The sequence below is a fragment of the Amblyomma mixtum genome, chromosome 5, assembly GCF_055824585.1.
Source record: "Amblyomma mixtum isolate Tamu chromosome 5, ASM5582458v1, whole genome shotgun sequence".
Lineage (NCBI taxonomy): Eukaryota > Metazoa > Arthropoda > Arachnida > Ixodida > Ixodidae > Amblyomma > Amblyomma mixtum.
In genome coordinates, this window is record NC_143016.1 from 65,229,584 (window position 1) to 65,247,516 (window position 17,933).

At 48.7% G+C, this 17,933-nt stretch overlaps 1 protein-coding gene across 4 annotated transcripts in view; it reads left to right on the plus strand.

Moving 5' to 3' along the window:
* ctrip (E3 ubiquitin-protein ligase ctrip) overlaps nt 1-17,933 on the plus strand; it is a 65,712-nt gene that overhangs the window by 7,512 nt on the left and 40,267 nt on the right. For all 4 annotated transcript variants that reach the window (XM_089544843.1, XM_089544841.1, XM_089544844.1 and 1 more), the window contains exons 4-12: nt 438-637; nt 1,707-1,994; nt 5,753-5,827; nt 6,302-6,397; nt 9,619-9,899; nt 10,546-10,638; nt 15,302-15,698; nt 17,092-17,156; nt 17,310-17,359. In XM_089544843.1, the coding sequence (XP_089400969.1) occupies nt 438-637; nt 1,707-1,994; nt 5,753-5,827; nt 6,302-6,397; nt 9,619-9,899; nt 10,546-10,638; nt 15,302-15,698; nt 17,092-17,156; nt 17,310-17,359 (1,545 nt within the window). The remainder of the gene's footprint in view (nt 1-437; nt 638-1,706; nt 1,995-5,752; nt 5,828-6,301; nt 6,398-9,618; nt 9,900-10,545; nt 10,639-15,301; nt 15,699-17,091; nt 17,157-17,309; nt 17,360-17,933) is intronic.

Sequence of the window (17,933 nt, forward strand, 5' to 3'; positions counted from 1 at the left end):
TGTTGGAAAGGCATAAGAACCGGCAGTGAAGTGAAAACACCGTTCTGGAACAAGCATAAAACGGACACTAGTTTCTGTCTGGTCCCTGTACCTTTGCTCACTGATAAGCTGCATTTTCTTGTAGGTGCATTTTCGGGTCGAAATTGGGTTTAGCCAGATTTTTAAGAAATCTGCTTGGGGGGCAAGAATCGAATCAAACCTGGTTTTACCCAGAAACTGGACCCTAATTATGTCTCATTAAAAGGTCAGGATAAAAATGCAGGAATATCGGGATGTCCAACAATACTGCCTTTGCGTTGTTAATGTGAACACTTAGGGTGACTGTCAAACCTTGCTGCACATAAAGATTGGTCCTTGGTGCAGCTTGGCGCAATGTGTATGTGGATGTGCTGCTGCTGGAAATGTTCATGCTTCTTTGTTTCGTGTCCTCCTGTCAGGTCCCGCACACGGACCTTGGCCCACTGTGACAGCTGCCCTTCCGCCCACAACGGAGTTGCGTTGGACTCTCAGCAGCCACCAGCACAGCCATCGCAGCAGCAGCAGGATCAGCCACCGAGCAGTGTGGTGAAGCGCAGCCTCGACTCTGAGGAAGCACCCCAGCTGCACAAGAAGCTCAAGACTCACTTTCGGCCTTGCAGTGAGAGCCTGCGCTGCCCTTCGTCATTGCACTTGTTTTGTGGTGCTGGGGAATGCACTCGTCCTCACTCTGTAACTCTCCGTCAAATGCGGTTGTGTTAAATTGAGTTGACTGAATTCATTTTACTTGGCCTGAACACACTTGACTCAGTCTACGTGTGTAGCCTTGCTACTTGTGCCTATGGAATTGGAGGAAAGGTGCATGAAAGTAAGGGCAGTAGTGTGTTACAAAATGCATTGCTCGATTTAACTGATGCCGTGTGGTTAATTTTTAGTGCTTCAAGTGTGAGCAGCATGGTCGAGCGTTTTGCTTGTTTAGATGCTAGATGTGCTTCGTGCCTCCAAAATCTTGTAATATCTGACCCTGTGAGCAAATTTGTGGAAGACACTTTTATGTTCCACTCAAAACGGTGGCTCAGTCGCTGCGGCATTTGGCTGTTGAGCTATTGGTTGCAGTGTCGAATGTGCCGTGGTGGCTGCATTTCGATAGACGTGGAATGCAGACAGGCTCATGTGCGATGCAGAGCAAGTGCACATTTAAAAAACCCCAGGCTGTCAAAACATAATCTGTAGATCTACGCTACAGCATCTTTTTTAACCCATGCGCATCTTCAGTACGGTGATCCTCGCTTATATCATGCCGTAACACACCATGCTTTTATGTTCTTGAAAAGCCTGGTAGAAACATTTTAATTGTGAAAAGGATAACCTGGCTTCGAAATCCTTTAGGAGTGGCATAAATATTGGGCGTGCATTTGCTTTTCCCATTTGCCATTCTCGTCTGTTTCGAAGGATTCCCCTCTAGCACCACGCCACAGAAAGGCAAAGTGTATTTGCTGCGAGAGTGATGCTAAATTTGCCCGTCTGACTGGTATATGTAAGTTAGCTAAGCATGCAGGCATGAGAATGCAGAGTGCTGGATTTGGTTCCAGCTGTCAGCTGGCTGCATTTTGCTGGAAGCTTTACTGAAACACAGAAATGCTTATTTAGCGGGATTTTGGTGGATGCTAAATTGATTCTGGAGTGGCGCGCGCGTAAAGGGTTCTTGTTTTCCTTCTTCCCCCCCACAGGAGGAGGCCACGGCGGGGGGGAGAAGGGGTGCGCCCTGGAGAGCGGGGCGGGCCGGGCCAGCAAGGGCGGGGCCCGGGGGGCAGCCAGCAGCAGGGCCACCACGGGGTCGTGTGCCAGCAGCAGTGGCAGCGGCAGCCGGCGGCGCTCGTGCCGGGGGGCCAAGCTGGCGGGGGGTGGCCAAGCTGGCGGAGGGGGCTCGGGGGGCGGAGGGGGCCCCATGGACCAGGGGGGTGCCTCGTCCTCCTCCAACCACCACCTGCCACCGCCCGGCGGGGAGGCCCAGCCCGGTGAGTTGTGGTCATCATTATTTGGTCAGACACTGCTAAAGCACTCTACATGAGATTCAGTCCGAACGTTGCGTATTGAAAGTCTAGAAGTATTCATTTCAAGTGAGTAATGTTCCTGGAACTCTTACTTCCTGGGGTTTCTGTTCAGCGTACCTCCTGCGGGGTGACATTGCAGCACGCACATATCTGAAAAAGAACAGCTACGCAATGATGCAATGCGGATTAGGGCCAGCAGTTGGAGAGAAGCGGCGATCAAAGGCGATAAGACTGTGCAACTTCCATGCTGACTATCAGAGTGGCAAACCGAAACAAGACAAACCTCTTTGCAAAAGATGTGGAAATGAGCTCACACTAAGCCAGCCATATTTTATTCTCATGTTCAAAACTAAGAAGGAAGCACTTTAATCAGTTTTATGGTGCATGCATTCCTTTTCACCCAGTGCTGCTCTTCGGAGATAATGACATCGTTAACATGTCTTGTGTTCTTAGCTTTTTAAAAGAAGCAGATGTTCTTGAGAAACCAAATTTTGGTTCACTATTTTGCTTTTATGACACACTTCTGCCACCTTCTCATTCCTGAGAAGAAGGCTGAGGTCTTTATTGGATTTGTTGGGAGCCTCCAGACCCTTGCCCTTGAAGGTTGGTCGCTGAGGTTACCTGACATTCTTTAAAGTTAGTGCTATTAGCCATTGCAGAAGTTTCTTCCCATTCTCGTCATATGTAGTACAACTAACTTTTTAGGCCCTCTATACTACCGTTGTTTTTTTCTTCATTTTTATAAAATTCTCCAGAAATCAATTTTCCCATACCTTGAGCTTGGTATGAGCTTGGTAGATGCTTACGCTCCGTTAAACCCAGCGTGACGCAATGCGAACTGCCAAAGGCCTTGTAATTTGTGACTTGTGTGACGTACACTCTAAAGGCTACCAGAAGGAAGTTCATCCCTTTTTCAGACATGCATTGTGTTCTGCTATTGAGAAGAATCTGATAATTTGTGGATGGTGGAACCTTGACGATATGAGCCTCACGGGGTTGCAAAAAGTATATGTACCATCCTGAAATTTGTATCATTCACAATGAACAAAATCAGTATATAGAAGTATCGGGAATGCATTCACACAGACTGGTTTAGATCTGGTGGGGTTTCTTTATGACGACACGCTGCCATGTGGGCGCTGTACGGGCCGCGTGCCACTTCACGCTGGGCCATGTGGTGCCGCTTACTGCGTGACCGGTGATTGCGCATCGCTCATGGAATTCTTCTGTGCTCATGAAATTGTAGCCTTATTCTTCTATAAAACACATTTATGCACAATTATTTTCCTTATCCTCTGGGGCTGTGTCTGCAACAAAAACTTGTCCTTTTCTTCATTCTTTCTCCATGTGATAAAAAGAAAGTGGCAGCACCAGGTAGCATTTTCTCGACGCTGTGTAGAACTTCAAGCCAGTTGTCTTTATTTCTTGTTTTAGGAAAGCTAATCTTTCTTCAAGGCACAATATGACATTGCCATCCTGTCCAGCAGGGGTTTCAAATGTGCCCAGTGTCACTGACTTCGTAAAAACAATGCTGGACGCCTTGAAAAAAAAAAATGGAAAGTCATGTGCACAGTCACTGACGCTGTGACTTGCTACCTATCGCTACCTACTATTGCTCGTCTGGGAAAGCTAGCACTGGCAGGAGCGAGCTGGGTGTGTAGTGTGCATTTTTAATTTTCGCTGGGGGAACCAATCTTCGTGCGCAAATTTAGCAGTGATGGCGTCTGCTCAGAGGTAGCCGTGGTCAAGGGGGCTCTGTGTGTATTAATTGGCTATCATTTTCTGACACATTGAGCTCCATGAATCATGGTGAAAGCGGGCACTGGCATGAGGCGTGTAGTATTGGCGGCTGGACTGGACCTACCTGGGACACCGCAAATAAGTAGACTTCGTGTGTAGTTCGACTAGATGGCCATTTGGATGGCCATTTTTGTAAAAGGTCAACATAGCTTCAATGCTGTCAATATCTACTGCAATGCACTCTTTTTTAGTGCATGTAATGGCCTTGTGCGCTAGAGAAATGCATGATTTTGAAAATGCCTGTTATGCCATTCAGCCTCTTTTTTTGTGCCACACTTTCATTCTTAAAACCACTGTTAGCGTAAACCTCTGCCGTTAGTGCTTTGGGAGAGGAGCTTGGTGCACTGCCTTAGGAGGGGATAAGGGTCTTATCTTGTTTTTTATTTGTCAACATAACTTGCTGAAATGATGTGCAGGTGAATCGTTTACCGGTGATTTCAAATATTTATTTAGATCAATATGTATTTAGGTCAAATAGGTATAAGGTGAAGTTCAAGCTAAATTCTACGACATTCTTTTTCTTTTGTTATTTATTTATGATCAGCAAAACGACTATATAGGTATCTTGTTAGCTTTAGGATATGCAGTGGGCATTTGCAAATGTCTGCTTATTTTTAAAAATGCTTTTAACTGAGAAACTACCATAAAGGCCCTTAAGAAATGACCTAGTTAGGATGTTATTTTGTCATATATTTTCTTCCAGGTGAGATATTTGAAATCTAAATGCATATTCGAAAGCAGCATTCTATGCTGATTTCATATGCTAGATTTCAGCAGGATATCTTGACAAATAAAAAAAATTTTTAAAGATATTCGTCTCCACTTAAAAGGGCACTGAGAACAAGTTGAAGATAGTCTGTGCTGATAGGTTGCCGCAGTATAATGATGTCCACGCTACTGTTACTAAAAATGGTGCTTTGTAAGGTAGAAAAGGCAAAAAAAAAATGAAATACAGGTTCTGCACCCCCTAGCTGATTTCACAAGTGCATAAACTGCATGTACGTCAACACAGGTTTTTTTGGGTGTGGATATCCCAGGGCTAGGCTTCATCAACGTTCACTTCAAAACTGTGATCAGTCTTTTTTCGGTGTAGACATCATGAGTTTGAATCTCATGAGTTTGAATCGAGGAGCTGGAAAAGTTTAAAATTAGTTTCTCTGGCAGAAAATATCTTTTGTTGCCAAACAAATGTCAGCCTGCCTGGAAAGAGCCATAGAACCATTTCTTACTCTGAACAGAAATTGGATGTAGTTGTCCTTGGTGTTTAAATTGATTGTGCCGTGATACTCTATGCATGGTAGTACTCATGCGGCCTCCAAGATCGGTGACATCTTGTTGTCCTATAGGTCGCATGCAAAAGCACGGCTAAAGCATAACGCTCTTTCCCGAGTTTTGCCTTGTGTGGGCAAAGAAGTGCAAAAAATGGGAGTTTGTATTACCTGAATACATTCCACTTTACGCTTCAGTTTTATGAAAAGAATGCATTGGTTATGACAGTCTGAACACAGATACCTCTCTTAATATGCAGGTATCCTCTTACGACAGAAAAACAGCTTGATAACCTCTGCTTGAATTGACGCAGGTGCCTCTCGTAGTGGCTGGTTCCCTCTCTGTACCAAACTTTGGGGGGAGGTTTCACCTAAATCGACCCTGTTACCACTTTTCTTTGTCATTGCCACTGCGTTGCATAAATTGTCCATTCTGAATTGCACATTAGCTTCCTTTGCTTGCATGCTTAGGGTTGCAGTTCGTTGGGAATGTTGTATTTGCTTCAACTTGTGTGGTCTTCTGTTTCTTTCCTAACGTTTGTCATCTTTCATAAGTAAACGCTGAGGCCGGAAATCAGATTGTACGGCTGCATGAGAATGTAATGTGTAGCCTCTTACAAAATTTAATGATTGGTTACTCTTTTATTTTTGCAGCTGCCAGTAGAGTTGGCAACAGTTCAGGCACAGCAGACAGTGAGTCTGATGACAATGAGATGGGAAGACTACAAGGTGTGTACCAGTCCTCCTTTATGAAGCTGCCATCCGGTTGGGCTGGGATAGGCTTCAACCTTCGTTGTAAGGACAGTGCGGAAGCTGTAGCACAGCATGTGAAAGGGACCAGTTTTTTTCTGCTGTCCTTTTAAAGGGCTTTGCAACTGTACACTCGAAGGGGTTGGCAGTTTGCGCACATCCTCACAAAGCAGTGAAAGCTCTTTGTCTGCTTCTTTATGCCATTGCACTTTTGCATAATTTCTGGTTGTGCTTGAAACTGAAAGTGAAGCATGGCGCTCTTGGCGTGTTTATTACTTTCCAGTTGGTCCAGTTTTGACTGGATTGAATTATAAAGCGGCAGTGTCAGTGGAGGGAGGGGGACAAAGGAGGTTCTTTGGTCATGGCGAGTCTCGCATAATGTGCCCCTTTTAGTTTTGCCCTTTTTACGACACAATGCTGATGAATGCTGCAATGCTTCTTTTTTGTTTTCAGCCCTGCTAGAAGCGAGGGGCTTGCCACCTCACCTCTTTGGTGCCCTTGGTCCACGCATGCAGCACTTCCTGCACCGATCTATCGGCAGCAGTGCCAGTGAGTCCTGCACCGTATTTGTGCCAGTGTGCTAGGTTGTGTCCTGTCTGTTGTCCCATGAAGGTTTCAAGAGAGCTTGCAAGGGGACACTGGCAGAACCTACATTTCAGTGTCAGCGAAACTCAAAGGGCACCCGTATGCTGTGCTATGTCTTTGCACGTTAAAAAGCCCAGAGCGGTTGAAATTACAGTGGAACCTCGATTATGCGTCCCCCATTCATGCGATGAACCGCATTTTATGACGAAGACACGAGGTCATTAACACTGACATGACCTCGCAATGCCCAGGACGATCGTACCTCCCATGGTATCGAGACCGTGAAAGCAGTCCTTGGCTGCTTTTAAGAGGAAAGTAATTGTAGCTGCTGAAAGCATCAGAACCGTATCAAGCGTGATGAGGTAGGAAGCGCCTGTAGTTACCACTGCCACCGGACACGAGCCTCTCCAGCCACGCTGTACAGTTGGATGGCGGACACTTGAGCCAGCTTTCCCGAGGAGCTCTCTGGTTGTAATTTCAAGAAATGCAGGATATAAAATGCGCTTGCCGGTACCAGAGACATGTTTCTGTGAAAAGATATCTCTGATGAAGACGGTACACGCGACGCCAACGATCACTAAAGCATCGACTACAGACACTTCCAAAGCGTGCGTGTATACCAAAACCGGCCTGCGCATGCTAGCGGCGCAGTACACAGGTAGGCACGAGCGCAGCGTCCAGATCTATTTCTGCAAGATATTTGGCGCCCGCGCTACACTCATATCCGGCATGTCGGCGTACACAAATAATTAATTCGAGGACGTTCAGCTTTCGCAACTTCCAGAACATCTTCGAGCTGCATGCAGCAGCATGCGTCATGCTGTAGCTAGCACTTTATGTAATGAACCTTGCTTTTCCATGCCATTTGCGTAGTGAGTGGACTCTGTCACATGTGGGCCCGCGCTCTGGCTCACTGGTTATGGCGCTTGGCTGCTGATCCAAAAGACGCGGGTTCGATTTTGAAGGCAAAATTCTAGAAGCCCGTGTACTGTGCGATGTCAGTGCACGTTAAAGAACCCCAGGTGGTCGAAATTTTCGGAGCCCTTCACTGCGCTATCCCTCATAGCCAGAGTTGCTTTAGGACGTTCAAACCCCCATAATCCATAACCTTTGTCGCATGCTGCACTCCTCTTTAAGTTGGCCTTCATGGGAGATATTTAGCTGCGATTTTTGCACTTGCCAAAGTTTACTGCAGGTTGGGAATGTTGTCTTTTTACTGCCTCTTCCTACCACAGCTCAGAAAAAATGTAAAACAACTTTGTGGCAGAGGTGCACTTCAGCAACTTTATGGGCGTTTTTGTTGCTGCAGCTCTTGCACTGCAGTGGTGATGCCACGGTGTCTGAACCATTACTTTGATGCGTCCAAATGAGTGAGCAGCTCTCCGCCTCCTTTCAATTGTGGCGTGCACTGAAATAGCAAGAAGCTGCTCCCTCCGCAGTCTTGGACATTATAGCAAAATTGAGTCGTGCGATGGGCACGTCAGTAGCGATGTGCACAGCTGTTGCTATTGTGGAGTCCAGCTCGCTAGCACTTTTTTTGTCAAAATTGAACCCCACGGTTGCTTCCGATACTTTTAGCCAATCACTGCACACCACTGGGGATCAGTTATTTGGGGAATCGACATAAAACATATACCGTAAAATTCCGAGCAAGCGCCCCCCCTCCAGCAAGTCAATCACTGGCAAAGTAGGGGGGGGGGGGGGGGGGGGCGCTATCCCGGAACGGCGCCAAAATTCAAGATGGCGGCAATTTTTTCATGCCAGAAAAAAAAAAGTGCACTGCACATGGATTTAAGATTTTATTTATCTCTAGCAACATGAACTTCATTGAGTGAAAGATTTATGACTGCTATGTCAATCACTCTCAAAACCATCAAAAGACTCCTCCAAGTCAGTCGCAAAAAAAAAGTTCACAGCATTCCGCTTGAAGCCCACCCCGGTCTTCTGGTGCCACGGCTACAGTGTTTCCCAACTGCGTGTTGTTGGCCATTCTGACAGCCTCTTCAGAGAGAAGCCGGTTACTAACTGCATGTCCTGCCGTTGTTTCTCGCTCGAAGAACTCGAAGAGCGCATCGTTCACGAGTTCACTGAAAACTGGGGCGCCGTTACTCAGCTTCGATGCTTTGCTCTCCCGCGGGGCTTTCCCGGAAAGGCGCGGAAATGTGAAATTGACAGTGAAGTTAGGGGGGGCCCTTGCAAGGGTGGGGGCGCTTGTTCGGAATTTTACAGTAAGCATGGGGTCTAGGCCAAGGTCATGGATCGGGCAAAAAAAAAAAAGGCACGTCGGACGCGTCTAGTCTCTCCTGGTTAAAGCGTAAATGAATTTGTGCCTCACCCTCGCCTGGAACTTATTTTATGCTACCTTTGCACAGCACTGCTCTGCTGGTGCCTTTCCATGTTGAGAGGTGTGATATATGGAACTTCAGGTTGCATTTCTGTGGTTGTGGTCGAAGTATGTGTGGCCAGGAAGCACGTAAGAGTGGATGGATGCCGTATGTACGGTTATCTAAACTGCACATCGGAGGATTTTTCAGCTGCATGGTGATTGAGCTGGCCTTAAAAATAGTCACGCACATAATGCGAGTTTTATATTGTTGCACTGTTGGCTGGCTGTGCTGCTGAGCATGTGCTGATATTATGTTGCATTCCTTAGGCTTGCTGAGCATGATACCATTTCTATGGCTCCACCTTAAAGTGTGTTTTGTTATGAAAAAGAGAGGACTCGTGCATGTAGAACCAAGCATCCTCAGGTAGCCTTCTGTTTTCCTTCCCAACGTTGCTAGCCAGTGTGCATGCCTTGCAACACTGCTTCTCCAGGTAGGTGTACACCGAAACTGGAGATCTGCAAGAAACTCGTGGGCAGTGCTTCTTCGGCCCTTTCACACATTTCTGTGCATGCTCTGCTTATTGTGTCGAGGGAGAGAGTTCTTCAGGTTTCGACGTTTCGTCTTTGTGTGTGCGCAGTGCCATAGCGGTGCCTGCTGCAGTTGAGTGCTCTCTCTATAAATGTTTGCTTTTCCCAAAACTGTGGTGTTTATTGCGTTGTTACAATTGCTGTTTGTGCTGAGTGAGTGTTTCAGTTGGGACCATTACATCCTGGACGTGACTGTATTCTTGTCATTGCTTGGTTGTTGACGTTGCTGCAAAGCTAAAAGGATGGGCTTTGTGTGTGTCTGCGTGCACAGGCAGCCGGGCTCAGCAGTTGCTGGCGGGGCTGCAGTGTGGCGAGGAGGGCCAGCAACTACAGGCCACCATGGAGATGTGCCAGCTCCTGGTCATGGGAAACGAGGACACCCTGGCCGGGTTCCCCGTCAAGCAGGTGGTGCCTGCCCTGACGGCCCTGTTGGCCCTGGAGCACAATTTTGACCTTATGAACCACGCCTGCCGTGCGCTCACCTACATGATGGAGGCCCTGCCCCGCTCCTCCGCTGTGGTTGTTGACGCTCTGCCAGCATTCCTCGAGAAGGTGCGTGTCCCACAGCCCTTGTGCTCGAAGAGAGAGGCTTGAGGGCAGTTAGTACAGAGAGCCCTGCCGCAAGAAAATGCGCAAAATAAATTGACACAAATGGCAGTTCGTTGAACATAGTAGCGGACAAATGTTTTAAACTGAACACAAATTGAAGTTGGATTGATTACATCATTCTAACAAAGAGACCACTCTCAACAAGAAAGGAGATTTTATTAGCTGGAAAAGAACAGAAAAAGCGAAATGCAGGTGTTGCCAGTATCGTCCGATTGTGCCAGTAAACTGCGTGTGTTGACAATGAATTTTGGGAATGGTGGCAACCAGTTCTTGGTGTAGAGGTCACGAGTTTGAATCGGATAGCCAGAAAATTTTTAAATTCAAAGCTATGAATGCTTCTTTTGCTGCCAAACAAATGAAACATGCCCAGAAAAAGCCGGAGAATCAATTTTTACTGGAAACAGTTATGCAGTGCAGTTGTTCTCAGTGCTCTTGCAATAATCTGATCTGCTCCTTGTGCACTCTTTGGGCTGATGCTGCCACAACAGCCTGGTTCTTGTTATTTTTTGTTGCCATGAGCTGTGTTTACAAGGTTGCTTTTTGCCTATGCATTCATTGCTTGTCTGGGAATAATGCTCTTTTCTTCTAGCTTCAAGTCATACAATGCATGGACGTTGCCGAGCAGTCTCTGACGGCCCTCGAAATGCTGTCTCGGCGACATAGCAAAGCCATTCTTCACGCGGTAAGAAATCTGCTTGCTGGTCATTCTTATGTCTGCAGCTATCCATGTGTGCCTGAAGTCTGAGCGCGAGTTACAGTTAACCCTGGATATAATGAAATTGTCGAATGTCAGCTATTTCTCGTTACATCCAGCTTTTCGTTAAATGCAGTTTTCACGTGAAGACTCTAAAGGAGTGCGCAGAATGGAGACCAAAATGAGAAGTGAATATAGGTGAAATCACCTTGTAAATGTTTGCAGCAAAACTCCTTTACTCAGAAGTCATAAACGTGGAGATTGCACTGATAGGGCAACTGTGGCATCAGCCGCCACCACCTCTGCCACAGTTTGCCCAACGGCACTGAGTTAGGGGGCGAGGTGGGGGCACCATGACTGGACTAGAGAAGAGTGCATGCAGTCGTGCCGCTGTTGCTGTTGCACCTGGTGACTGTAGGGGAGAACTGATGCTTATAAATGAATAATTCCAGCACCTGCACTCAGTGCGAGAGGCTGCTGCAGTGGCTGAATTATCTGAGGCACCAGGAAACGAAGTCCCTGTGTGTTTAATGGTTGTGAATCAAATTCTGCTTGGGGTTGAAGTTTTTTTTTACTGCTGGATACCATTACTATGACAAGGATGCGACGCTCCTGTTGCTTGCCTCTGGCTGCTATGGGTGGAATTGGCTCTGGCATCTGTATTGCCTTGACAATGGTATATGTAGGAAGTTCCTTACCCCTGGTGAAGCACGTGCTAGAAGAGTTGTTAAGGCGACTGCATAAGTGCCATGGATGTGGGCATTCAGGGGCAACCCTGCTCTTAGAAAAAATTTTTTATTAATGATGTCATAGTTATGCAATCTTCAGCAAACATGCATTTTTGTGGATAGATTCTAAATATGTCATTTAGTTTCAGAAGTCCTTGTGCACTTATGTGAAATTGGAGGCGAAATGCTAGAGGCCCATGTACTGTGCAATGTCAGCGCACGTTAAAGAACTCCAGGTGGTCGAAATTTCTGGAGCCCTTCACTGTTGCGTCCCCTTTAGCCTGAGTTGCTTTGGGGCATTAAACCCCCATAAACCAAACTTATGTGAAATGTTATGTAATTTTTGGAGAGAGCATTCAAGAAATTTTACTCTAGCGAACTTGCTCAAGTGCATGCTATTTTGTTTTGACTTCGGGGGGTGCAGTAAAGTAAAATTATCGTGCGGCCTATCATAGAAGGTGAGTTACAAGACATTTAAGTTGCCACACCAGAAACAAAGATACCATCTTTTCTTCCTGTTTCTGAAGTGACAACTTCAAAACCCTATAACTGAACTTTATGATAGGATGATAATTTTGCCTTTATTGCATTCCTCAGTGTCTAGACGAACCAATGGCATGCATTTCAGCAAGGTCCGTGCAGCTAAAGTTTTTAAAAGCTCTCTCCAAAAAAATGCATAGCAATTTGTGTAAGTGCACGAGGACTTGTCTTACCTGAAATTAAACGGCATATTTAGAATCGGCACTCAAATTTACATGTTCTCTGAAGATAGCATAATTGTGACTTCATTAATATAACAATTTTTTCAAAGAGCAAGGTCTCCCGTTAAGTGTTGTGGGGTTTAAAAGGGGGGATAAACACGTATTCCCCGTTTAAGCGCGGCTGAGCCAGTTCAAAACCGCGCTGACCCCACCCCGTGGTCGCGTACGCTACTGAGCGCACGCCGACCACGGCGGGCCGTGCTCTGCGGGAACAAAGGAACGACACACTGGCTGACACAAACAAGGCATTTATTGCTATAGCAACAATAACGCCAGCTAGCAACAAAATACACTGAGGAATCTAGGATGTCCGACTCACCAGCACGGCTACGAGCGAACGTCCGCCCACGCGAGGGCAAAGGGATAAACTCCGAGGTCGAGCGGGACGAGCTCGGCGGGAGTAAGTTCCGACCGAGGCGCCCGTCGACGAAGAGCGAAGCTGCGAGCGAAACGTCCGTTCGCTTCCCGTTGCCGAGGGAGAAGAGACCCCGTCGCTCCCCGCGAGCGCGCAGCAAAACGCCATCCGTGGCGCTGGTGTCGCTGCGACGCGAGCGCCCTCCCTTGTTAGTTACAGTAACCGAACCGAGAGGAGTGCTTTTCGGGGGGGGCAGCTAACAACAGTGGGGTGCGTTGAGGGAAAGCGAACGCAGGGGACGAAGGCGTCCCCACATCCCCCCAACCTTAAATAGACCCACGCGCCTGCAAGTTACATGCTATGGAGGAGTCTCCTGGTCTTCATGCACTTGAGGCAGGTCGTGCAGCGGAGGTCACGCCGACAGAGTGCACGCAGTCTTCCGCGGTATTCCGAAGGCGGCGTGAAGGTCTCCGCTGGGACGACTCGCATGGCCCGCGGGCTATGTGCCCGCAGGCCCGCGAAGAGGAGGGCCGGTTGACCACTGCAGGCCAAGATTCCGCAGTAGTCGCCAGGGCAGCAGCAGCCGGAGGTGGCTGCTGTCTGGTCTCGCCACGGCTGCCCCGGATGGATGCGGCGAACAGGATACAGGCCGCTCCGTCGCAGCAGGCGGCGGCGAGACGATGTGCACAGGACAGCAAGCCGCAGTGGCTCCAGATCTGTAAAATTTCCGAAACACTCCGCATGCCTTTAACGTAGGTCACGGGAGGGGAAACGGCGTACACAAGGGCCTCGTGGCTCAAATGCTCAACTCGCTAGCAAAACGTGTCGGGCGGCTGTGCAATGCAAAGTTCGAGTGAACAAAGCCCTTTCTTGAGTTGAACGAGAATGCTCAGTTCATGCGAGGTTAAAAAAAAACAGGCGGCCAGCAAAGTGCGCCCCCTCTCAACACCACGGTCCGGTGGTCGTGTCACTTTTGACATGGCGCAGGCAGCTATGAATAGCCTTAGGCCTCACTACCACTGTGAAGGTCGACGACCCCCAACAAAAGGAGGACCCGGAACGGGTTTCGTGCGCGCAGCCGCGAGGAGACATCAGCGTTGTGGGGTGGTCCTCCCCGCTCACTGCACAAAGCAGCTTGAGCGATCGGCGCCCACCGTATCGGACGGTGTCGGAACGCCCGGTGCCGAGCTGCAATACCAGCGAGCTCGTTAAGGCACCCGTGGCCCCAGGCCACCCGGCTCCCAGAGTCGAAAAAGAGACAGCGAGAAAATATATACAGAAAACTCGGACCACCCACGCGGCTTCCGTACTCACTCGCTTCGGGCTCGGCAACTCCGCGGGCGCTAGGCCTCGCGCTCCCTCGATGTGGACCAAGTGGTTCTTGAAGAAACTCCAGGAAGAAAACTTCACAAAAAAAACATGCTGAGCATGTCGAAAAGTTCAAACATGCTGCAGCGCAATACACCTCGCACTCAAGAAAGCATGCCGCAGGTCCTAGCGATCAAAATTCACTCTAGGCCTAGCACTTGTCAAGTCCGGACAAAGAGCGTTCCTCGAACCGAACAGACAGTCGTCCAATGTTCCAAGAGCAGGCCCCACGTTGGGCGCCAAATGTGGGGTTAAAATGGGGGGATAAATGCGTATTCCCCGTTTAAGCGCGGCTGACACAGTTCAAGACCGCGCTGACCCCACCCCGTGGTCGCGTACGCTACTGAGCGCACGCCGACCACGGCGGGCCTTGCTCTGCGGGAACAAAGGAACGACACACTGGCTGACACAAACAAGGCATTTATTGCTATAGCAACAATAACGCCAGCTAGCAACAAAATACACTGAGGAATCTAGGATGTCCGACTCACCAGCACGGCTACGAGCGAACGTCCGCCCACGGTAGGGCAAAGGGAAAACTTCGAGGTCGAGCGGGACGGGCTCGGCGGGAGTAAGTTCCAACCAAGAGGCGCCCGTCGACGAAGAGCGAAGTCGCGAGCGAAACGTCCGCTTGCTTCCCGGTGCCGAGGGAGAAGAGACCCCGTAGCTCCCCGCGAGCGCGCAGCAAAACGCCATCCGTGGCGCTGGTGTCGCTGCGACGCGAGCGCCCTCCCCTGTTAGTGGAAAGTCACCGAACCGAGAGGAGTGCTTTGCGGAGGAGCTAACCACAGGGAACTAGCGCGTTGAGGGAAAGCGAACGCAGGGGACGAAAGCGTCCCCACAGTGTGGAACACATTATGGCAGGATCAAATAAACAAAAAAAAATGTGTGCTTTCGCGCTGTGCTTCTTTGAATGGGGTGGCTGGCCATCTTAGTTTTGATCAAGTGTGGTATGCGAGGAAACACACTTGAGTTTTGCATGAGGTCAAAGGAGCCAGAATGTGACCAGCTCACGCGATAAGTGACAGGGAAGAGAGCGAAGAGTACACCTCTGCACTGTTCACCTGAAAATCTATTTTCAGGTCATTTACACAGATATTGTGGTTTTGCCATAGTGAGATGAAAATCAGCGGTATTCAATCGCTGACGAATGTTAAGAGAATTTTCAGATATTGATATCTCAAATCAAAGATAAACTGTGACAAATGTTCAATTTATACTGAAAGTTTATAATATTTGCACACCCCTAGTTATGAGTACCATTTACCACTCAAGATGTATGGGAACACACATGCTTTTGTCACTTGGAAAGTGCAGGCGGAGGAAACAGTGCCTCCTTTGTCTTTAGGGCAGGAGAGGGCTCTTATTGCTGTCGTGAGCTTTCAGAGACTTAGGGGCGCTTCTTTCCTTCTTTCCCACCGCCACATGTGCGACCTCAGCGTGGGGTGTCGGCATGCCTGACGTACTTGGACTTCTTCTCCATGAGTGCCCAGCGGGCGGCTCTGACAGTGGCGGCCAACTGCTGCCAGAGTCTCACTGCCGACGAGTTCCCCTTGGTGTGCGACTCGGTTGCGCTGCTCAGTGGGCGCCTGTCGCACGGCGACCGCAAGTCGGTCGAGTCTGCTTGCCTGGCCCTGGCGCGCCTGGTGGACTGCCTGGCGGCCCATTCGCCCCTCCTGCAGGACGTGGCCGGCCAGGGCCTGCTGCCGGCTGCCCAGGGCCTCCTGGCACTCTCGCCCCCGCCCGTGTCGTCAGCCACCTTCGTCATGGTGGTTCGCATGCTGGCTGTGCTCTGCGCCGCCTGCCCGCACCTCGCCGTCCAGTTGCTCAACAATAGTAAGGGCACTTCGGCCGTTTTGTGAACCCTCTTTGGGGCAAGGAGGTGTGGGAAACATGCTCTCCTTACCAGATGGTCAGCTCAGAAGAGTTAGCGAATTACCGTATTTACTCGCGTAATAGGCGCACTTTCTTTCCAGAAAATCCGGCTCAAAGTTCGGGGTGCGCCTATTACGCGGGGTAAAATTTCCGGAAATTTTTCGACTCGCAAAATTGAACACACCGCGTAAACGCACTCGTGTACGGGCCACACCCCGTTTTCGCGAAGAAAATGTTAAAAAAAAAAAAAGGTCCGTGTAAGGGCCGCACCGAAACTTTCGGAATGCACGCCCTGAGGCCTCCGCGATCGGCTCCGGCTGCGCGCAACGGGCGCTTGATCGCGGAGGCCACACACGCGCACAGGAGCTTCCAGACGCCGCCCAAGGCCAAGCTCATCATCATCATCATCGTTTTCCTCCGCTGCGAGCTTTCGCTATCTATATCGCCATCAGCATCTCCAGCTCGTTTTTTTTTTTTGTTGTTGTTGCTGTCAAGTGCCGGGATTTGCGGTAGCGCGATAGTTATCGTGGTTTATGGCTTTGCCTCGGAGCGTTGCTGTTTTAGCTCGACGGGCAAGCACCTTAACAGCTATACGGCTGGTAGTTTGCTCTCGAACACGGCAAGCGTGCGGCAGGTCGGAAAATACGACGTGGCCGAGAAGTGCGGCAGTTGCGACTGCGGCGTCCCTAAATTTTCGTACGCGACTCCAAGCGCCGAGGTTTTCGCGGGCCTAAGTCGGGAACGTTTCCGGCTGGAGATGAAGCTTTCCAAACAGACGTTTAAAGTGAGCATCCCTGAAAACTGTGTGCGGCTGTTCTACGCGATGTCGTTGTACGTGCTGTGGGTCCGCAGCAGCTGCGACGGCAGCAGCACTAGTAGGGACTAGTAGTCAGTTCAGCAAAAACTTTGTTAAAATAAAGATTGGGAAGCGGGGGGTGGCGAGGCGTCGGCTTGCAATCGTGTAAATACAGTATTGATCACAGTGCCAAGTTCGGGGTGCGCCTATTATGCGCGGAAATAAAAAAATCTGATTTTTCGCGCCCTAACTAGGGGTGCGCCTATTATGCGAGTGCGCCTATTATGCGAGTAAATACGGTACATTTCGGAAATGGGCTTGATTTTTCAGCTTAGAGCAGTATTGCACAGAGGTAGATACTTTGTCGCTACGAGAAGGCAGGTGGTAAACGTCGCGTAAGAAGCAAAAGACTAGCAGCTAGTGATGGCTGTTTGTTGCTACTTAGAATAACTGCTTTTTTTTTGTCTTTTATTGAAGGAATGATGGATGCATTTTATTGCACTGTTCTTCAAGTGACGGCTTTCTTAATTTCGATTGTGCCATTGTTATCAATTGCAGACATAGCAGAGACACTAAGGTTTCTTCTTATGGGCAACTCGGATCCACTTGGTGACGACATAGAGGTGAGCGCTCCTCTACGGCGTTCCTCATAGTCTGAGTTGCTTTGGGACATTAAACCTCGTAAACCACCATAAACCTCGAATTGTGAACTGCTGTTTTGTTTTTCTCTCTTAAGGTACTTTTAACCATGTACTTCTTTTGTTCCATTGCTTTAGCTCGTTCCAAGGAGTCCCCAAGAGCTCTACGAGATAACATCACTTATCGCGTAAGTGATGCGGATTTCCAAATCCACTTGGTGGAATTTCTACAAGTGCCTTTTGTAACTGTGGCCATCTCTGATTGGAGTGCATTTTGCTTTAGCTGCAATTGAAAGCTTTCAATTTTTTGTGGTTGCTAATCCAGAGCTTTTGGTATTTCAGTAAAACTTTCTTCTAGGCAATTGGCTGATTATGCTAGTATGTTGTAGACTGAAGAAAAAGTTACTGAACTCATCGCTCTCAAAAACACTTCTATGTTTGCACATTATCAGTTGATTGCTAAATGTATTATGTGACTAGAATTTGTTTAGATTCTGAGTGTAGGTGCTAAGAAATCGTGTAATCTGGGAACATATTGACTGGAAGAGATGGAGTATAATTCCATGGGACATTTTTACTTCTTGCAGTTTTGAGCGTATGAACCGGGACTCTATCAGTGAGGTTGAACTGCGGCTCAGTGGTTATGGTGCTTGGCTGTGCTGACCCGAAAGACGCGGGTTCGATCCCGGCCGCTGCGGGATCGAACCCGCGTCTTTCGGGTCAGCACAGCCGATCCCGCCTGTTAATGTCATGACCATTATG